General features: G+C 46.4%; 1 protein-coding gene across 7 annotated transcripts; it reads left to right on the top strand.

The window, feature by feature from the left end:
- Positions 1-1,680: 1,680 nt before the first annotated feature.
- LOC108101830 (protein charlatan) lies at positions 1,681-22,962 on the top strand. Of its 7 annotated transcripts, none has more exons than XM_017206339.2 (7): positions 1,686-2,144; positions 15,980-16,323; positions 16,444-16,919; positions 16,991-18,010; positions 18,459-18,686; positions 19,013-19,351; positions 19,961-22,962. In XM_017206339.2, the coding sequence occupies exons 2-7, from the start codon at positions 16,102-16,104 to the stop codon at positions 21,645-21,647; spliced, it is 3,972 nt and encodes a 1,323-aa protein (XP_017061828.1). In that variant the 5' UTR covers positions 1,686-2,144; positions 15,980-16,101; the 3' UTR covers positions 21,648-22,962. The 7 variants fall into 7 exon arrangements, with proteins under 7 accessions (XP_017061834.1, XP_017061828.1, XP_017061826.1 ...); XM_017206337.2 differs by having other exon boundaries at positions 19,004-19,351; XM_017206338.2 differs by lacking the exon at positions 1,686-2,144 and adding an exon at positions 6,818-7,143 and having other exon boundaries at positions 19,004-19,351.
- The last annotated feature ends 19 nt before the right edge of the window (positions 22,963-22,981 follow it).

The raw sequence follows: 22,981 nt of genomic DNA, 5'->3' as shown, positions 1-22,981 counted from the left end.
TTTGTATCTGCATCTGCTCCTGCCGCTCAGTCCTTTCATATTTATTCGTTTTCATTGCGTTTTCATTGTGGCTCGGGCTTTGGCTTTGGGTCTCATTCGTTTTTAATTAAATGCATAAACCAAAAAGCCCGTTTGCCGTCAAATGTTGGACACAAAAATCATTTTTGCATCCAGCAAAACACAACAAAGAGCCGGCCAAAAGAGCCATAGTTTTATTTTTCATGTACCTTTTATTTTTCCCAGCTCTGGAGACAAATTACTGGGGGAAAAGCGCCTCGGCCCTCCCATTATGAATTGTTTTTAATTGCATTGAATTTGCTTGCGGTGAAAATGCGGCAAATACCCACAAAAATCGAGGCCATCTAGGGAAAAAGGCAACACAAAATAAACAAAAAAATCAAATTGTTAAGTAGGAAACATAAAAAAAATGCGCTCTTGTTGTTGGTGACGTTGATTAAAAACTTTTTGAGACAGTTGACGTTGCAGAAAATTCTCCGAAAAGAGATGAAAAATCCTGTATTTTGGTGTGTGTTTGTGTGTGTGCAGCTGAAGAGGCAACTGTAAAATTAGGTTAGCAAAGGAGTTTTGGGGTCTGTGGTGTGGGTTTTGGGCTATAACGCTGACTATGTGGTCACATGTGCAATTTGATTAAAAACTTGGCTGCCACTAAAAAAAAGTGGAGCCCAAGTGAAGGAAAAAGTGGGCAAAAAATAGGGGAAAATCTCGAAACGAATGTCGTCATGGTTAAGTGGAGACCATGTTTCCGGCAAACATTTGGCTTCTCGACTGAAATGTATTGCGGCCAGGTTAAAAACACGAAAATCACTCCCCATTTCAATTAATGGCTCCGAACCATGACGTGTTCTCAAATAACTAAGGAATACTTTCAATTAAGCTACGATTCCCATTTTCTATTACTGTATAAAGGACCGCTCATTTGAAAAAGTCATGTAGGTCACTTCTACACTAGAATAATAATTTTAATAAACATTGGTAGAGCCAAATATTAAAGACAGAAAAGAAATAAAAAAATCTTTAAAAACATCAATACTGACTAGAAGGTTAATTTTCACTTTTAAATTAACGGGTAAGATTTTTAGAGCACTGAGCTTTTGTCAGAGCCTAAGCGGTTGCTGACTTAGGTAAGCACTCTGCAGCGAAAGATGGCGCCAAATGTAAAATGTAAAATTCATACCAAATGGCTGTCAAAAAAGTGTCGATCAGACCGGATGTCCTTTAAACAAGTCGAGAATATTTCAGTTATTTCATTCACAGTTAACGTGCAGATCGTTTTTTATTTCATCCACTAAAAACCAGAACATGTTTTATATGATATTTGAAAATATCTTTAATTATTAGCATTTCATTTCTGTACAAGAAAAACTGGAAATTTTGTATACACATAATTTCAAACAATTTGAAAACCTTTTTAAAACCGCAAGGACCTCAAAAGTAGCGCAAGAATACCGTTAAACTTTTTGTAAATAAACATGGCCGCCAGGGGATGAGTCAATCGCCGGAGAGCCTGAAATCCGGAAGAGAGAAGGCCGGAGAGAGCACTCACTTGTTATGCGTGGGAGCGTTGCGGAATGCGCGCGCTTTTTGTGATTGTGGAAAGCGGAAAAGCGGAGAAGAGGAAGAGACGACGCAGACAGGAAGCTTTTCCCACAATTGCACAACGTCGGAGCGGTATTATTATTACGCGACAGGCAATCGGTGCGACAACAACAGCAAACTAAGCAACGCATCGCATCGCAGGCGCAACAACAAACTACATATTACAACATATTTACTCGGCGAACGAAGGGGGAGGGGCAGGATATTTTCCGCCCAGCCCGCCAGCCACCCCCAAAAGTGGGTGGCGGAAAAATCGTCGTAGGATCCGCTCCTCCGCGGCCATTCATTCAGTCACGAAATCTCATTCGGTGTGTGAGTGTTGATGAAGTTAGTTGTGAAACGCGGCTCGTCCTGGATAAATCTAAAACCTGAAAAGTGCATCGGGCAGTTAAATTGGGGAAACCAGTGAATCTACTTAGTTTCCTGCTTCAAGAAAAACAAATATATCTAAAAGTGTGCCCCGTGAAAAGAGGCAGAAAGTGTTGAAAACTTCGGGGCTGGCTGCAAAAATCTCCGCTAACATGTTGGTAAGTTGCGGATTCAATTATAATACTTAGTCAGAGAAAACTATCGGTAAATCGGTAAATTGATTTTCCATAAGAGGGCTTTGCAACATTTTCCCAACCGAGTGATTTATTGATTTTTCCGCAATGCGTTGCGTGTGTGTGTGTGTGCGTATCTTTTTCGGTATGCACTTTTTCCAGAGAAACACCCCACTGGGGGCAGCAACCCCCAACTAAAAAGCGCCAACTTCTATTTTTCCATCATCAATACTTCTCACAAACACACGCACACTGAGGAATAAAAACAAATGGTATTGGTGTGTGGAGCAGGCGCTCTATGCAACGGTATAGCAACCCCCAAAACAATGCACAACCCACCCTCTCTTACGCTCGCTCTCTCCCTTTTGCTCTTGCTTTTTGAAGGGTATTACTATCCCGCTCTCACGACAATAGCTCAACTGTTTTGGCATTTGAAAACTAACTGCCGCCCGCCTCCCCCTTTTTGGTTTTCTCGTTTCTGGGTGGGTGGTTGTTTTTCACAGCCGGAGCACATCATAAATTTTGTGTCTATAACAATTTTTGTTATGTTCACCCAACCCCCAACTGGCCCACCACCCCAAAAAACGACCCACACCCCGCATCAAAAAAGTGCAAAGGAATTGGAATTGTGTTGCACTTTCGAGAGTTCAACTTCCGTTCGTTCACTCTCTTTTGCGCTCTAGCCTCTCTGGGAAAATAACGGCACAGGCTTGCGCTCTCTCCGGAAAGAGCGAGCTGCATTTTCGTTTCGATTTTGCGGGGGCTTTTTGCATATGGTTTTTTGGGGTTTCGGTTTTTATGCAACATATGCGACTACACATATAGGTATGTGCATTATATAATTTGTATTTGATTATTTTGCCTTTGACGAATTCCGTTCGTGGAGTGGTGCTTCAAATGGAAACTAAAAATGTGTGGTTTTTTGTTGCCAGGGGCAATATGGTGAAAATTTGTGGGTGGCAAAGTCTGCTGAATGCAAATAACTGCATTTGACTGTTATATATACACATATAAAAGAATATATATTCACACGCACATATTTTATACGTTTATATAATATATGGAAAATGCAATTTGTATGCACTCGAATTGCATTTGCCCGGGATTATGCCTATATAAATAAATTCTATAGTCGGAGTTGGGGGCAATGCCGGCAACGGAATTTTGTTTAATGGCGTCTCCATGGATTATATATAGAGAAATTAGTTGTGTGTTTGAACCAGCTTACATAGACTGACAGCTTAATTGCTTTTTACTTGACGACAAAAATTGATTTAAAGCCAGAGTTTAACGAAGGAAAGCCACTGGAAGCGCCAAGAAATGCAATACACATTGCTTCGATTTGGAAAGTGGAAGCAAGCTTTCTTCCTAGAAGAAATTAATTTCAGGTAAAAGGTACTCAGACAGGAGTAACCCTATGAGCCAAACAAAAAAGGATGTCTCTTTAAACATTATTACCGGAAAATACCTTTACTAAACACAACCTTACACTAAGAAACTCTTCAACGATCTATCGTCTTTAACGCTTGAATTATAATCGATTTTAAAAGTTCTTCGAATTTGTTATTAAACAGCAGTCCAGACTAACGTAACGTCAACTCAGCGTAGCGTTCATTTGATTTTATTCTTAGCCACATACTGACTATTTCCTGTTGACTTCATTTCATTCACACTCCCCACGCCGATGATGATGAAAAAATCACCCAGGGGCCAAGACCCAGTGACTCACCCGACCGCAAGGCAAGCCAAGCGGAGACTGTACCCAACCCAGTACAAAAACGAACCCAGACTCGGGAACACACACATTTACACTACCCACCCACTCAGACAGAGCGGATTGGAGTCGGGAGTTCGGAGGGAGTTGCGCATGCGTGGCCGTCTCCCACGCCCACTCTCCAAGGGGTGACTCTACACAGAGAAAATACATAATCGATCTATAGATCGGTTAGTTCCATTGGGATACTTTATAATTCGTAGAAGTAGAGCAATAAAATATCGTGCCAGTAAATCCCACTATCCGATTTTTTTAAACCAAATATTATAAAAATCCCTTCCCATATACACTAAACATACCAGTACATTTCTCTCTGTGCATATTGGAGTAGTTGGTAGTGTGCGTTTGTTGAGGGTGGGAGATACATAGCCCTGTAGTGGGAACCAGCGATCGCACAACCACCCCGGGGTTCCTATGTTAAATGAGACGTGACAGAGTGCAAGAATTTCGACCCCTTTCAGATGGGCAGGCCGATTTCCTCTTCACAAGTGGCGCCCCAATGGGAAGCCCTATTCCAGCGAGGAGACTTTCTCCCAAAGCGAAGAAGGGCTTCGGCTTCAGGGGCAACAGGTTTCGCTGGCCGTAGGAAGCCATGTGCATGTGCTGCTGTAATTGGCCTGGCTCATTACGGGGATCGTTGGTTATATCACAGCTTGCACCGGTCCAAGGATGGACTAACGGGTCCACCCAGCCCAGCGATCGCTGCCTCCGAAAGAACCTCTCAGGGGGATCCGAGGTGGCCCACATGTTGGCCGGTGACGGCTGCTCGCGAACCGGTTCGAGCTGCCTGTTGAGCTCCTTTATCCGAGATCATCATCATCACCGTCGTCATCATCATCATCATCACCGTCGCAATGGCCAGCCACTTCCACTTGAGTGGCAATGAAGGCAAAGTAGGGTGCTCTGGCTGCTCCATTTCGAGGGTTAACCTGTTTGGAGTTGCCCTACAAATGAGGCATGAGGGTTGCCCAGGAAGAGATTGTTAAGTGATTTATATGATCTTGATTTTTTACGCATTTTCACTTGCTCGCCCAATAAAATCTCCAACTTATCCTCTACATCTAGCTAGTACAGAAACTTTTTAAATAACAGTTTCCATGCATTTCCTTATGGGAGAGCATTGCCAAGCCCATCTAGCCGAACATGTGTTGCGTATCCTCTCCACCTTATGGCACTATATGCATTTTTGCAACCACAGATCGTTGGCGTTGTCTTCCTTTCGCGGGGATATACGAGCGTTTTCGATCAAAATCAGCGTCATCGCAGCTTGTACAAAAAAAAAGAACCTGGCGACGAAGATGCACTAGAGTCCATTGATTGGCTTTAACTTTTAATTTCATTGACTTCATACATATATGTAGTTGTTGTTGCACCGGGATTTCCCATTTATGAGTCATGCATATTTGCATAGCAATTTTACCGGAGATAGTACAAATTTATGGGGCAACCAGTCAAAGGTTGAATGCCAATATTGAACTCAAAATGAAATGCTCCTAAATTCAGCCCACGCCGAATATCGGCGGCTTATGCCCGAATTGATTCACTGATGTATGTACATAGGTGAATGTATGAAAACAGTCAGCCTTCTAAAGGTGGTAGCGGTGTAACTTGTACTTTGCAAAAAACAGAACATTAGTTAATTGAAAGATTTTCTTTTAATAACAATTCAGGTTACGGGGTTTTGACTGTGGCTTCTTTATGTGTTTACCTGGGCCATGTATCGCACGCCCTGCTTCTGGCCATATACCATATACCAAACCCAAAAAAAGCCTCAGCCCCGCTAATGAACGCAACAGTCGCAGTCGCCTCCTCCACCACAGCAACAACAAAAACAACAACATTAATAAAAACAACAACGATAGCAACCCACATGCACGAAGATCATTACCAACCCGAGCGGGGCATAAAAAAAGTAAGCGAACAACAAAAACAACAAAATCAAGTTGCGCCGTCGCAAACTGACCTGGTCCGAAAATTCTACTCCGAACCACCCTACGCTGCGATCCACACTCCCCCTTCCCTCTCTTCATTTTCATTTCCACTCCCACTCTCGCTCTCTGCCGCTATGGCAGCGTTGGACAGTGGGCGACTTCGGGAGAAACATTTTTTAGAATGTTCACATTTCAAAGAAACTCCTGCTATTCCTTTCTTTTTTTTAATTTTATAATAAACTGAACAGAGTAAGGTTGAGAATGTAATATACTTAAGATCTGATAGTTCTTAAAGTTATTCCCCTAAAAGCCTCAATAGCTTTTGATTTTAAAGATCAATGTTAAAAAATAAATTTGATTAAAAAAAAAATTGCGTTGACACCTACTGTCCATCGCTAGTCCGGCGGCCCACACACACAACAACTAAAAGTGGAAGAGAGGGAACAGAAACAACAACAAAAGCATGAATGAGCGGGTGGCTTGCCTTGCCTCTCTGACGGGGGCTCTGCCGATGCTGACGCGCTGCTTGTTTGTTGCAATTTCTCTTTTATGCGATCATTCGTTTGTAAGGTGGCCGCTTGCACAGTGGCTTAAATCTATATATTGACTAATATATTTTTTAAAGCTTAAAAGCATCATCATAAAGCGTAGAGCAATCTATAACGAAATTGACAATTTCAATTCAAATAATAATTTATTGATACATTGTCATATATTCAAGTAATTTTATAACCATTAGGCTAGCCCCACATAATCTGAGTCCATTTGCCCCACTGTGCGCTGCTTTGTGCGTCGGCATGCCGGCCGAGCCAAGCAGAGCTGGGGACATGGCAGCATGCATGGTAGAATAAGTATAAGCTAACGGACTGAATCCGAACGAACTGGCAGCCGATGAGACTACCTTGTAATTACTCTACCATGGGCAATGCCGGCCAAGCCGAGCAGAGCTGGGGCTGTCCCGGACAGTCGGTTGAAATTTCTCGTGGTGTGCGGTTCGATTTTGCTTTTTCTCTGAGAGTCATTTTATTTGAAACACTGCAACGCGTGGTTTTTCTGCGAGTTTTGGCACAACTTCTTATTAAAAATTAAGAAAATACCCGCTGATTGTGCGTGCTTGCATCGAAATGCATATCAGCTGCAATTAAGCAGAAGTGAACAATTTGTGAAAAAAGTGACTGAAATCGAAGCAAATAAACACAAGCCGGCTGCTAGGCAAAAATCGGAAGGCGATGGCCAGAGGGCCCTCTGGAATCAACTAATACTGTAAAACCGCAAAAAGGTATTTGTGACTTTTAAATAAGAGGAATTGATTGTTAACCAGGAACTTTGTTGCATATCATTAATTAACCAAAAGCTAAGCCCAAAACCGAACCCACACAATCTGCGAGCCATCGAGAAATCACCTCGAAGGCCATGTGCAGAGACAAGCCCAAACAACCCACAGGTAGCTAGGCCCAGAACCGGTTACCCAATTTCCAATTATAAACCGAAAACAGAGCCACTCCAACGCCCCACAAAAGAGGGAAAAAGCGGTGGGCACCCCTTTCCTAAAAAAAGAGACAGAAGATTTGATTCCAAATGCGACGCCGCAAGGGGCTCAAAAAAAGAAATCGAAAAACCCACCACCAATCCTTGCTCCTACTCCTCCCCCCTCCTTCGCCTCCTTTGCCTCCTCCCTTAGTATCCTACTTTCTTCGTTGCGGCTGTTTATCATCTTCGCACACACACACACTGATAAATCTGGCCTGCCTTGAAAGCCGCCTACTCACACATGCTCTCTCCTATTCGTTCTGCTTTGTCGCATGTTCCTCTTCCTTTCCCTTTCACCCTGTTGCGCAGAAGGAAGAAAAAAGAAAATAGCGCGGGAGGGGAAGGAGGCGACTGACCGTCGCGACGCCCGCTGTTTCAAATGTTGATTTCTTGTAGGTTCTCATTTTGGCGTGGCGTTGCGCCTTCTCCCCCACCCGCTGCTTTATCACTTCGTCTGCCTCTCCCACACTCTCCTCTGCATTCTGATGAATTTTTACACCCACCCATCGATAGCGACTTTTGCATTCAACCTACTCCGCCCCCTGTTTCTTTTCTTCCTGCTTATTCGCTGCTCCCCCTCTTCTCAAAGTAGCCGCCCCCACTGACAGTCGCCCTCTATTATTTGCTTGTTTATTATGAACTCATCTTCGAGGTTCGGCTCTGCTCCCAAGGAGTTGTCATTGAAACCATGGTAGAATTATACAAGGTAGTCTCGTCGGCTGCAAAATCGTTCGGGTTTTTTCCCCTATCGACCCGAGCCCATAGGAAAACACTCTCTCTCTCGCTCTAATTGTAGTGTCGATAGGGGAAAAAAAAGCCGACGAGACTACCTTGTACTTATTATACCATGATTGAAACGATCAGATGAATAAAAGGGTTGCGAGAAAAAAGCCGCTAGGGGAGCTAGAAAAAACTCCGGTTTCTTTTAATGTATTGTTTCTAAAAAACATTAACAACTAAAACGGCTTTGATATGTTCTTCCATAAACTTAATTCTGATTGTTAATCTCGAGAAACTTATTCCACTTCTGGGAAAAAGTTTTTGCAAGATCCACTTAGTGGAAAATCAAAGAAATGTTATAAATACTTGTTGATAGTGTGGGGGTAAAGCAATTACGGTTGCTTTACTGGAACTTAAGAGTATTGAGTCATTTGCCATCTTATATTTTTACTCCCAACCCACGCTTGGTTTCCTCCCCCCGCCGCTCAACTTGAACGTACATTCCCATGGAAAAAAGCGACCCCAAAAAGGGCAAAATAAATTACGCACTTCCCGTGTCGTCGGTGGTAGAGCAATTTCATGCAGAAAGAGGGGTTGCGGCGGCTATGAGGTACCTGCCCCTGTCGCAAAGAGGGTTGCTTATGCACCGATCCCGATGCCCAATCCCTATACCGATCCTCCATATCCCATATCCCATTCGATGCGATGATACGACCCCAGTTGGCAGAAGAGTTCAGCTTGTGTGCAGCAATCTCACCGAAAATCACATAGGAATTTCCTGTTACACCCGCCCCCTGGCCAAAAGGCCTCGAAAGTTACCTGCCCTCTCGGTCCTCGCTTACCTGTTTTCTCCCGCTCTGAAGCAGCTGTTTGTTTTGCGGCTTTCAAGGTTTCTACTTTTTACCTGTTGGCGTCAGTTCGATTTGGACGCGGCATCGGAATCGGAGAGTTCGTCCCCTTTCGCAGCGCAGCCACCCCATTGCGTAGGACTCATTCCGTTTCTTATACGTTTATCTCTCGCTTCTTTGTTCGCTTTTGTGGGTGGGGTGTAGTCGAGGGGGGAATAGCGGGAGGGGGTGGGGCAACTTACTCACATCTTCTTCGTTTCTTTTGTTGGTCCAAAATCTTTTGGGCGTCTTGGGTTTTGGTTTGGTCTCGTTTTTGCTTTTGTGCCCGGCGATCATCATTATCTCCGTTTCGCTGGCTCATTCTATGGCACCACCACCAACCAGCCGAGCAGCCAGCCAACCAACCACTCCTCCTACTACAATTTGCCTAAAAAACCCCAACCGTTTCGACCGTTTTTCAATATTCAACGCAACCAAAAAAACAGAAAACTGAAAACAGAAAACGATGGAGGCGAAGAGGAAGAAGCACGACAGACGGCGACGATGTCTGCTTGAAGGTTGTTGTGAAATTTCATTATGGGTCTGGGTCTTCTGTCTCCTCACCTCCACCTCCCACTTCATCCTCCCGGCACTCGAACTCCTCCCCCACCTCCACCTCCTACATTTCTGATTGCCTGCTGCTGTGTGCTACGTAGTTGTTGTTGCCTTTAAGAGGCGTCCAGCGTCAACGTTTCAGCGCGGGTTTTCGGTTTTGGGTTGGGTTGTGTCTTGGGTTATATGTATTATACATATATACGGATAGGCCGGCCCATGGATTGGGATGGTACGTTATGGCATGGTACGGTTTGGGATGGGATGATGATGGTGGCGGCAGCTTGGGCTGTGGCATTTCTCGTGTGTAGGTAGGTGGTTTCTCGGAAATCCATTTGTTCATATGATAACCCAAAGAGTAAAACACGAAACCCAAATGACTGAGAGGCGAAGGAAGCGCAGTCATTTGCTGACGACGAGCTAAAGCTTTCAACCCGATCGCCAATGCAAAATGGGGAGGGAGTATGTAAAGATAGGGATCTTCAATCTGGGATAGATTGTATGTCATGAATGAAACTGGAACTCTGAATAGGATTATACAGTATTTGGAGAATTATAAATTTTTTTAAATTAAAGATTTTACTACCCTACTCAATGAAAACTATAACTGCTCTGATATTAAATGTGCTGCATCAACTAGAAAGTCACACCTAAACGCATTACCTCCTTAAGAATTCTGAATACAAATCCATTTATCACGCTCGTATGTATGTATTCTAAAACCTCCTCCTTTCTTCGGGGATCGCATCCGTTGGTCCGCAACAAAAGCAACAGGATCGGCACTTAAACCCCACTCCACCCCTCAAAGAAACCATCCCCTCGACCACCCCAACCACTGGCAAGTGGCAGCTGCAACCTGCAGCCCAACGGGGCAACCCTAAAAGTGATCTCTACTCCCGGCAGCAGGTTGCAGGTCTGGTCTGGATTGCAGTTGAAAAAAGGACGAAAATCCACCCCTAAAGAGGAATGGAAAACATGGAACACAAATTGCTACCCCATGGATGATCGGACACCGAGCACATGTTGCATGCGGCAAAGATTTCACCAGAAACGGAGCTCAGAGCTCAGACCGGGGAGGGTGCAACTGACACTGCCTGGACTCAGGACTCAGGTCCTCAAGACGAAGGACAGACGAACATGTGCAACGTCTGCGCCTGCATTTCTGTATCTTATGTGAATGTTTCTTTTTTTTGCTGGCTATTTTATGAGGGCGCGCACCTGCCAACAGCTGCCGCCGCCGCAAAGAAGAGGAAAAGGCAAAGGCGGGCAATCATAGCCAAAAGCTATGGTCGTCGACTCAACTCGTTTCTGGACCTGCCCTTGAAGTCCATTCCGTCGAACGCCCACCACCACCATCAGATGAACCACCCAAAAACTTTGGAGTGAGGCAACAAACGAAACCAGCTTCGAAGACTTTGGGCCAAAAGCAATTTGCTTTTGTTGTCTGCTGGTGGCTGGTCATCCGCCTCAAAAACCTAAAAACAAGCTCAAAGAGAAGACGCCAAAAAAACAAAATAAAGAAAAGAAGAAACAGCAGCTGCCGTCGAATCGTGGCCACAAAAAGTACCACCTGCCACCCATATATATGTCGCTTTAGCTGCTGTCCTTTGTTTGCCGGTAGCCCCATTAACCCAAGGATATGCCGCCATGGGAATGGGAATGGGAAAGGAAGTGTCGAGGAAACGTGCTCCCTCAAGTTACTAATCTATTTGCGAGGGGAAAGCGTTCAATGATATATTTCATTGGGTAGTAGGCTGAGCTCAAGAACACAATTTTAGAAGGGGAATTTTTGTTTTGTTTTATGGTAATGCATACGCATCAATATGGGCTTATTTGAACAAATTTTGATTGACTTGTAAAAGTTCCATAATAATAGTCGATAAAACAAAGTAAATTCAAAATAGTTCCAGGAAAAGTTCCCCTGAAATAATGATAATTTCTACTGAGGTAGATCATCAGCGATGGTGATTAGCGATGAGTTTTTTTTAGAAAGTAAGATGAGTTCAAGATTACATGGTTTTGGTGGTCAATAGAAACAATTGAACAACTAGAAATGGGTACCGCAGTTGCTTTAAAATTATTTTTTAAACTTCATCCTCCCCTTAAAAACAAAAAAATCTTGGAGAAGAAACAGTGACCCACGCAGCAAATTGGCCAACGAATGCAATCGATGACAACAGCTTCGGCCCACACATGCTTAGCTCACCTCGCCTCATCCCAGAGACCCACCCACCCACTTGGAACCCCTCGCAGCGCCCGTAACCCCCCCGTAAACCCAAGCCAACAATAAACACCCAGCTGCGCTTGCGTCGCAGCCGACTTCGTTTTTTTGATTGTGGGCGTTAAAAGGCGAGGGAAGCGGAAAAAACACAGTGAGAATACCGTTGGCAGTCGCCGTAGCTTTAGCTTTTGCTGTTTGGTGTTAATTTGGCTCGCATATAAAATCTTCGATTTTATTTCGTTGTCGGTGGATTCGGTTGGATCATTGGGACAGCTGCGGTCAGTTGGAATCGATGGTGGTGGTGCCGTGTTGCTAGACACCCACCCACTCTGATGATTAGTTGTAGCCGCCACATACTAATGGCACAGTGGTTGGGTTTCCCTTTAAGCAGATCTTTAAATTTTGCAGAATAATAATGAATATTAGGAAATAAATTCTTTCGCAAGCCCCAGTTCGTAGGATCTTATTCTTGTGATGAAAATAGATGGGAAATTTCCAGTCCCAAGAAATCAACTGTTGACTGTTGCACTTCGAATGCGAATATCTTCCTCTTGCAGCTCCACCCGTCCCACTGTGCGTCATCAGCCAAAGCGTTTTTTAATAACTGCGTGCTGGTCGCTTGCTAAGTTGTTGGATAACGAGGGGGGTAACGGAAGGGTGTTCACGAGGAAGGGGGTGGTCGAATGGAGGGATTGTAGCGTTAACATGTCATTAGCTGGTGGCTTCGTCGGCTGTTGTTTTTGGTGTTGCTGCTGCTGGCACTCCGCCCCCATGCCGTCCCCTCCCACCGGGCCAACCCACCCCCCTCTGTGGTCGCGCTTGTGGCCTTTCACCGCAACAACAAGTAAATGTTGTGGCTCACCCTGAGCTGCCAGGTCGCCGGATTGCCAGATCGCTTGGCCCAACCCACGGGTGTTAAAAACTGTGTGTATAACTCTACAGTCCGCCTTCTATAAAAAACACCTCGAATGCAAAAAAAAAAAATAGTTTGAGGTTTAAGTTCAAAGAAACATTAAAATTAAGTTTTCAATTTTAACAATCTAAAAAACATATAAAAGTGTTCTTTTAAACATTTATTATTTTAAGAATATATGTATGTTTCCCTGTCTTTTTTTGTATATCCACTGTAGCTGCAAATATCTGCGTGTTTTGTAATTTGCACTTTGATGACCGCCCTCGAATACGGGCAACAACTTTTGGTTAGCCTAGGCTAATTATTTCAAATATCAAAAAATCCCCAAAAATGAGACCCCACCAGCCTAAAAAAGGGGGAGAGCAGATAATGCGTTTACCGTTAACAGTTGCCCGGCATCTGCAAAAAAGGCGACATCTGCCAAGTGATAAAAGTAAGAGAGGGGGCGGTGGAGCGAGAGGGACGACGATCAAGCGCTCTCTCACTTATTACGTGAGAGGCAAAACTGCGAAAATTCCCCCAACCGGCATTTTTCAGCTGCCCAACCGGTTTCTCTCCCGCTCTGCGCTCTTTCTCGCTCTCAAAACTCCCCCAAGTTGGCGTCTGTTTGCACACCCACCACACAATTGGCGTCGACCGCGCTGCCCCACTTGACGTCGACTGATCGCTGTTCTGATGTGCGCGTGGTGTGTGTGGCTTTTGTTGTTGTTGTTGCTCCTTTGTTGTTGTAAATTGATTTTGTTGCTGCCTTGCGCCCATTTTCAGCCCACTCCCGTTGTTGGTTTTTTTTGCTGTCGTCTGTTATTAGCAAAGCGGATGTTGTTGTTGCTAGTGGCGGTGGGGCAGCAGCAGCAACATGTAGAAAAGGGGGAGGCATCAGCACCCACACGCGCGCTTTTGCTGTTGGCAACGCATGACACTTTTTCCGCTTGTTGTATTTCTTTTAGGTTTTTTTTTTATTTAGTGTTTTGTCTCGCCCACAACAGTTGACCCCTCAACGGCCGCTTATCAGGGGGCGGCGCTGAGGCGACGCAAATTAATAGAAATCTTGGGAGCGGTGGGAAATATAACCATACAGCTGGACCGACTTGATCTTAGACTTTCTATAATTTTCCTTTAACTGCATTTCACCTCGTAAAAATTTAACAAGAGTTTTCTTTTTAGTTGTTTAAAGAAAACAGTCCTTGGAGCTACTATAGAAATTGTTGAAAGCGTGTTTTAGTTTGCTCTCTCAGTATCAATATCTTTACTTTTAGAAATATAATGAGGCTTAAGCTAACGAAAGAAATTATCCTTCGCTGTGCAAACGAAAACTGGTTGGCCAAACCCAACACTTGCACTTTCCTGCCTCTCTAAACCCCAGATCCGAAATGGAGGTTATGGTGCGGCATGATCTTGAGAGCGTGGCCAAAGTCAAGCGGCAACAACAAATGCAAAGGCAACAACAAAGACATGCCCTTGGCTTGAAAAACCACACGCAGAGAACCGAGTGAGTGAGGCCGAGCCAGCAGATCAGGGCAGTCTGCCCCCACTCCCCCTAATCCCCGAGCCCCAGAGACTCGGCTCCCCAGACCTCCCGAAAACACTCGAAGTAAAGCAAACAACGAAGCCAACAACAAAAAGAACAACAACAAACGCCCCCATGGAGGCAGAAAACGCCAGCAACACCCCACTGTAAAAAGCACACGAAGCATAAAAATCAAATATGCAAAACTCAGATACGAAATATGAACTCAAAAGAGAGGACAAAAACAGGCTACGGATCGGATTTTATCGGATCGTATCGGAACGGATCTCTGGGACTGGGAACGGTCGTGGATGTGTGGGTGGTGCTGTGACTGGGTAGCTTGGCAACTCGGGTTGGGGCCACCAGTGGGTGTGTGGGTGGGTGGGCGCACCCGTTGGCGCTGGGCCATAGAACGTGCCCAGGGCCCAGCAGCAAACCAAACAGACGATTTTGTCGCCACAAAGTGTCAGAGAAACGTTTCTTCGCAGAAACGGGGCGCAGCAACATGTGGCCAAGAAAATAATTACAAAAAAAAATGCCTTTAAAGTTTTTGATTTCTTACTAAATGAATAGATTCTGTCGCTAAAATTCAAGATCATTTCTTAAAATTGATTATATTCGATCAGATTATAAACATATTTTGTTCATGATGTTTAAGTTTGAACGAATCAGATTTTTTTCTGAGTGTATAGAAAGAGGGAGGGACACAACCCACACCCACCCACCGCAGAACAAAAGCACCGCCAAAAAATTGCCACGATCGCTGGCAATTTGTCTTTCTATGAAAATGATGCTGGGCTAGCAATGAAGGTGATGATGATGACAAACCCGTCGAGTGGAAGACGATCAATGGGGTTTTGGGTTAGTTCGTTAGTTGGGCACGTCAAGGTGGTAAATTTATTAATATATGCAGCTGGGACCCCAAAAAAGAGCCGGGTGTGTGAGTGTTTTTGTGCATTAAACAACTGTGTCAGGCGACGAATGTGTCAATTGTTTTATTTACTAAGTCAGCAGTTATTGCATAATGAAGTTCCGATTTCATAATTGAATCGTTTTTGATTGACTGAGTTTCAAAAATGAATTCCCAAATTCTTTAGTTCTGGCTTCTACTTGAACCAAAACGCTTTCGGTGCTTTTGTGACCTGCCAGTCGACATCGGTGGTCCAGAAATCGGAAATTCGTAAACACAACGCTCGCTCAGAAACGCTGTCTGGCTGACTCAGCGATGCTGCGGCGACGTCAAATCGAAACCCAAGCCCGAGTTCAAGCCCAGTGCGCAACCGAAACCAAAAGCAAAACCCCCCACGCAAGCGCCCCCAAGGCAGTCCGGTACCACCCCTCTCCGCCCGTCGCTGCCGTCGCCGTCGTCCCCCCGTTGCCCCATCAAATCAGAGTTGGATGTGTCAGCAGTCGTTTCCCACAAGTGACGTCGGCATTGGCGGGAGGAGCTGGGTATTTTGGTACCGGATGTGAGCCTAAGATAGTCGGATTTATTAAAGCCCCTCGCGTTATAAGTCTCTGTTGCAATCTAACTTTTTGCTGCACGCAGATTTCATTTCTTTTTGCGTGTAAACATTTTATGAAAATTGTATTAGTTAATATAAAAAATTATTCAAACAAGTTCTAATTTGTCTTTTTTACTTGTAAGAATAATAATTTTATTATTCAAGATAATAAATAGTAGCCTTAGCCAAATATAGTGTATACAGTAAAAAAGTAGACCAAATATTTAGAAAATATTTCCAGTGTAGTAAAGAATTTCCGTGACTCTCTGTTTCTCTGCAGTTCTCGGCGAGTGGACGTGGAGGCAACAGCAAGCGCAGCAGCCTCCGCCCCCTGAACGCAGCCGCAGCAGCAGCAGCAGCCCGCCCGCTAGCCAAGGCCGACGGCAACGTGAAGCACCTGCAATGGCCACACTAATACCAGTGAACGGCGGCCATCCAGCAGCGAGCGGACAGTCCTCCAATGTGGAGGCGACATACGAAGATATGTTCAAGGAAATCACACGCAAATTGTACGGCGAGGAGACCGGAAACGGTTTGCACACGCTCGGCACGCCGGTGGCGCAGGTGGCCACCAGCGGGCCAACAGCGGTGCCCGAGGGCGAGCAGCGCTCCTTCACGAACCTGGTAGGTGAAATTCTATTACAGGAATTATGATTATCAGATGATGAAAAAACTGAAAAGAAATACGATTTGGAAGTACTTGTGGATAAATTATTAAACACTTTTCTCTCCTTTTTCCTGCAGCAACAACTCGATCGCTCGGCAGCGCCCAGCATTGAGTACGAGTCCAGTGCGGCAGGCGGTGCCCCGGGCAACAACGTGGCCACCACCCAGGCCAATGTAATCCAGCAGCAGCAGCAACAGCAGCAGCAGGCGGAGTCGGGCAACTCCGTGGTGGTGACGGCCAGCAGTGGGGCGACTGTGGTGCCGGCACCCAGTGTGGCGGCCGTCGGTGGCTTCAAGTCCGAGGACCATCTGAGCACGGCCTTCGGGCTGGCGGCCCTAATGCAGAACGGCTTTGCTGCTGGCCAGGCGGGTCTCCTGAAGGCCGGCGAGCAGCAGCAGCGCTGGGCGCAGGACGGATCTGGTCTGGTGGCCGCCGCAGCCGCTGAGCCCCAGCTCGTGCAGTGGACCTCGGGCGGAAAGCTCCAGAGCTACGCTCACGTCAACCAGCAGCAGCAGCAGCAACAGCAGCCGCATCAGAGCACACCCAAGTCCAAGTAAGTGTAAAATATGATAATCAGATATGAATGGTAGTTACTAACTCTACAACCTCTTCTGTTCCCCACAGAAAACACCGTCAGGAGCATGCGGCTGAGCTGATCTACGCCAGCCCCTCCACTTCGGCCAACGCGGCCCAGAACCTGGCCCAATCCACACCCACCTCAGCGCCCAGCAACAGCAGTGGCGGCAGCACGAGCTCCTCCGGCGGCGGAGGAGGCGGTCGCAAGAAGGCCGCCCAAGCGGCAGCGGCCGCCGCCGCCGCGAACGGAGTGCACATCCAGAAGCGGTACGCCTGCACCCACTGTCCGTACTCCACGGACAGGAGGGACCTGTACACCCGGCACGAGAACATCCACAAGGACGAGAAGCCCTTCCAGTGCTACGCCTGCCTGAAGCAGTTCAACCGAGCCGACCATGTCAAGAAGCACTTCCTGCGCATGCACCGCGAGCTGCAGTACGACATCAACAAGACCCGGCGACACGTCTCGGCGGGCAGCGGCTCCTCGGGCAGCGGCTCCTCGGGCGGCGGTTCCCACCATTCGGGCGGTCGTGGCAACGTGACCATCAACTCGGCCGGCGTGAACATCGACAACGCCTTCCTGGAGGCCCAACGACATCCCACCTCGACCAGCATGAGCATCGTGGAGACCATCGAGGCGGTGGCCTCGGCCACGGACATGCCGCTGTCGCAGCTCAAGCAGGAGAAGCTCGACGACGGCGGCGGCGTGGTGCTGCCCCTGCACGTGGGCGTGATGCAGCAGCCGGTGGCCAGCTCCAGTTCCGGCAGCAGTGGCAGCCACGCCGGCAACGGCAACGGCGGCAGCGGATCCGGCCTGCTGAAACCGAAGCGCGAGAAGCGCTTCACCTGCTGCTACTGCCCGTGGTCCGGGGCGGACAAGTGGGGCCTCAAGCGGCACCTCAACACGCACACAAAGCCCTTCGTCTGTCTGCTCTGCGACTACAAGGCGGCGCGCTCCGAGCGCCTGGCCACGCACGTGCTCAAGGTGCACAACAAGCGGGCCTGCAGCAAGTGCTCCTACCTGGCGGACACGCAGGAGGAGTACCAGGCTCACATGAGCGATGTGCAGTAAGTATTTGTAGTTATAGCAGTGTTCCCTTATTATACCCTTGCAGGGGATTCGCTGGGAGGTCCTTACAACCGTCTACTAACTCACTGTCCGCTTTGTATGATATATAAAGTTAATTATTACGAACTTATTGCTTTACTCTAATCAAACGATGCTTAAACCGCTGAATGAATCCATTACTTTGAATGCAAAATGGTTTCCCCTTCTAGCAGCGATTTTGAATAATGTTGTTTTATGATATATCTCCCATGGGAAACATCCCTCTGCAAGGGTACCCAACGCTTCGGATGTCCGAATCGAACCTCCCCCTCGTTTGGCCTGGGAATTACGAAAAACTCTAAACAGCTTTTGAACTCTCTTTCGCCCCGCTTCTCTCGCTGCCCCCTCAAAAACCCCCGGACGTTCTCTGTTTGTCTAACCAATATATGTAAACCCCGATCTGATCAGTCCGCACGATAACCGGCCGGCGCGCAGCGGCAACGGCAACCAGAGCGGCGGCAGCAGCAGCGGCAACAGCAACGGCAACGGCAGCGGCGGCAATGGCGGCAGCAGCGCCAACGCCAATGCCAATGCCGGGGGCCACAGCCACAGCCAGAACCTCAATGTGCTGCGAACCATTGGCAACAGCCTGGTGGCCAACAACCAGCTGAACACCTATGCCGGCAACGCTTTTGGGTAACATTCTCAGACCGCCCTGCCCCATGAAACCAAAAAGAAAATCCAAAAATATGAAAACCCCTCCCGAAAACAGAACACAAACATCCCAAACCAAACAAAAAACAAAAACCAAAAACCAAAACAAAAAAAAAAAAAACCAATCGAGCGCGCACAACGTTCCTAACTCTAGTTACTACCCTCGTTCTCTCGTTCTCTCGACTCTCGATTCCCACGACATCCCGAACCATGATCACCACATCTCCACTTCACCATCGACCACCACTCACCATCGACCACGACTTCACCACTTCACCACCATGACCATTTCCGGTTAGCTCGTCCAGTGGCAATGTGGGGAATGCGAACGGAGGCGGCGGTGCCGTGACCATCTACACCACCACCACCAACGAGGGCGTGGCCGGTGCTGGCGGCGGCGGAGGCGGTGGTGGCGGCGGCGGCGGCGGCGGCCTGAGCGGCAACATCTCCGGCGGCGGACCGCTCCAGGAGATCATCGTGAACCCCTCGTCGATGGTCGGCTGGCGGCTGAGCGCCAACGGATCGCTGATCCCGCCGCACGATCTGCTCACCGGCGGATTGCCCAACGCAGCCACGCAAAAGCGCGGCTCGGAGCGACTGTTCCAGTACCTCGAGGCCGAGGGCAGCGATCCGGAGGACTATGCGCGGTATTTGCACAACCGATTTACCCCAGTTCCATTGCGCTTTCGTTGGTTTTCACTCAGTTCCTTAACTTTTGTTGATGCATTCTGTTTATGCGTTGGCTTATCTTGATTTATTTTCACAAATTTTCATTTGCTAATCTCCCCTTGCAAATGTTCTGTGTTTACACAAATTATTGATTTTTACAAGTTTTATATTTCTAAAACAGTTCTTATCTATCGCTAAAAAATAAGTTGTTCTGTTGCTCTTTTATGTTTCAATATGTTATGTTATGTGTTCTGTGAATTTCAAAATTATTCTCTTAATACACTTCTTGAGAAATATTATTCCCTAGGTCGCACTGATTGTTGTGTTATGTTCCTGCCTTTTTCTAATCAGTGTTTCGATTAATGTTTGGATTATGTTTCGTTTTGCTGTTAACCTTTTGTACATATTCTTCGAAAAACTTAAAGCGTTTTCTGAATATGCACTTGTTGATTGCACCGTTGTTTTTATTGGTTTTATTCAGTTGTTCCCCTGATTTTCCCTATTAATTGCTGTTTATTCGCCTTTTGTTTTTTTCCGTTGTCATATCTCTAAACACTTAACTAATTCCTCGCTCTTTATCCTTGCAGTCTGCTGAAAATGGACGCCATTAGTCGCAACACCGCTTCGGTCGCTCAGGATTTTCATAAGGCGGGAGGCGTGCACGAGTTGAAAATACCAGCCAATCATCAACTCCTGTTTAACAATAAACTGCCTTCGCAATGGACGACACGAGAGGCTGCTGCACTACTGTACAGCCTAAGCAGCATGAGTGGCGGACCCGCCGGCTCCGCTTCCGTTTCCGGTTCCCAGCGCCAAAAGTTCGGCATTCGGGCGCGACAACATTCCACCGGCGAGGACGACGAGAACACCCCGTCGTCGGCCTCCTCGTCGAGCTTCTCGGGCGATGAGTTCAACATGAGCGCCACATCGCCGCTGAAGCTGTCGCGTCACGCAGTCAAGCTGGAGAAGATGGAGGAGATGGAGATGGACGGCAAGGACCTGGTTCCCACCAAGGCGATGATGGCAACGGCATTTCTGGAGGCGGCCAGCTTCGAGCAGACGGCCATCGAGCTGCTGGCCAGCAAGCGGAAGATCAAGGTCGAGCACGACAACGACAACGACGAGGACCAAGAGAACCAGCAGCAGCAGCATCAGCCACATCAGCAACATCACAGCCAGCAGCAGCAGCAACAGCAGCGATTGCAGCTTATTAAATCGTCTCCCGCGTACAAATTGAATAACAACAACAACAACAATAACAACAATAGCAACAGCAATAACAACAACAACAACTACTACAAGGACAAGTCATCGCACAGAAATGCCGTTCACCATCATCGCCAGGATGACAAGGAGAACAACAAGATCAAGTCGCCAGGAGCAGCAGCAGCAGCGGCAGCAGCAGCATGTGTTGCAGCTGCGGCAGCAACATCTCCGCCCAGTGGCAGCGGCAACAGCAACCAGACACCGTTTCTCACCCAAATGGAGTACCAGAATCTCAACCGCATCGGTACCCAGTTCCAGAACTACGTCAAGGACATCATCAACAAGTATTATGCGGCGGAGACGCCTCTGATGTTGGCCGCTGCTGCGGCAGCGTTGCCAACGGCCACGACCACGGGTCAGCAGCAGCAGCAGCATCCGGAACTGGACATTGAGAACATGTCGCCGAGCAAGCGGCGTCGTCTGCTCAGCGAAACGGAGGAGTACATCGAGTATCTGCGCAACAAAGAGGACATTACTCTGACCATTGCCCCCAAGGTGCAGCAACCGCCGCCGGCGACATCGCTGCTGAAGCGCCAGTTGGATCTCAGCGTACCGCGACGGAGTCCCAAAAAGGCGGCTCCGGCTCACAGCAACAGCGCAGCAAATGCCTCGCGCAAATCCCTCAACCAGCTGGCCACCCTGCTGCCTCTTCTGGCGGACGCGGCCAGCCAGCAGGAGTATCTGGCTGCTCCGCTGGACTTCAGCAAGAAGTCCAGCTCGCGGAAGCAGGCGCAGCCCAAGAAGATCCGCTTGACGCCCGAGGCGGTGGTCACCTTGCTAAGGGACAAGTACCTCAATCGCATGGTGCGGCAGCGCCTGGGCTGCCTCAAGTGCAACCAGGGGCGGAAGAACCTCTCCATCAGCTTCAACTACCACACGCTGGGATCGCTGGCCCTCCACAAGTACTGGCGACATGGCCAGAAGGGAGCCGCCTCCCTAAACGGAAAACTTAAGCTGCAGGCAGCTCTGCAGAAGAGGATTCGCCGCGGACAGGCGGAGAAATGCTGAAGTGGCCGTGTAGTTTCGGTTTTATTTTATTCGCTTAAGATTAGAAAATGTTTGCTTGCCATATATGGAATGCATTAGGCATTTGACATTGAAAATCGTTTAAAAAATTGCATTTAATTTTTTAAATTTTAAGTTGTGATGTACCTGAAATATGATTTCTCTTAAACAAACAAAAATACTTAAAAACATAACAAACACAATTCATGCAAACGGTCTCGAAAGCGCTTTTGCAGCCGATTGCAAGTGAATTTCATTATCTTAGTTGTACAATTGAGCTATCTCACAAACACACCACCCCAAACACACTACTCACAATGAACATTTACACACGGATATTTAACTATTTAGTAATTACCTGGAATGAGCATTTATCAAATGTGTCCCGGCCCCTGATTTCCTCCAATTGTATTTGTATTCGATTGAATGAAATGTGAAGTAAAAGCTTTAATTTGCCATTTACAAAGCTTCAGTTTAGTTACGTTACGAGTAATGATTGCCATCTTTTACACCTAGCATTTAGTCGTCTAGTTACCTTAGTTTATGGATTAATTTATGAACTGCAAACGCAAACCTCATCGAACCCTTTGCCTTACTTATCATTTAAGCTTTAACGTGGATATAAATTTAGTTTTAGTTGATTTAGTTACTCCGCGGAGCAGCAGTCACGCCCACAATGCCCACAAAAACAAAACAAGAACCATTCTCACGCAAAACGTTTTAAATATGGAAAAACAAACGTCTATAAATATTAACAAAGCAAAATGAACAAAAACTATATTACTGTACGTGTAGATGTATTCATGATTTTATCATAATGGAAAGTCGGCGAGAAGAACAAGAAGGAAACACAAGAACAACTTACAAAATACTCAAAGAACATGGATAGAATACAACTTTTTACCACACTGAACAAGAAATATTTGACTGAAAAGTGTCGGGGGAAGATATGGTATATATGAATAAAGGTATAACAATTTTAGTGTAAAATGTGTGTTTTTGCTAAATGTGGTAAACTAAAAACAAACGTAAATTTATTACACAAAACTAAACTAAAGCGTAAACGAAGAGAAAATTCTTAAGTAAAGTAAATTTTTGGATGACAAGCCATTTAGACAAAATTTTTGAGACGAAAAAAGACATTTATAAGAAAGGAAACAAAAAAGAACAAACCGAATTACTTTAAATTTTATTTAAGCAATGAACTTGCAAATAAATAAAAGGTATAATTACAATAACTGTAATGTGAGTGTTTTTAGTTTAAAATTATATATTTCCAAAACATTCAAAATAAAACATAATTAGTTTAAAATATAAAGCAAAGTTCTTTTATTGTG

Source organism: Drosophila ficusphila, unplaced genomic scaffold (assembly GCF_018152265.1).
Source record: "Drosophila ficusphila isolate 14025-0441.05 unplaced genomic scaffold, ASM1815226v1 contig_414, whole genome shotgun sequence".
Taxonomy (NCBI): domain Eukaryota; kingdom Metazoa; phylum Arthropoda; class Insecta; order Diptera; family Drosophilidae; genus Drosophila; species Drosophila ficusphila.
This window is presented reverse-complemented; position numbering and strand designations above follow the sequence as displayed.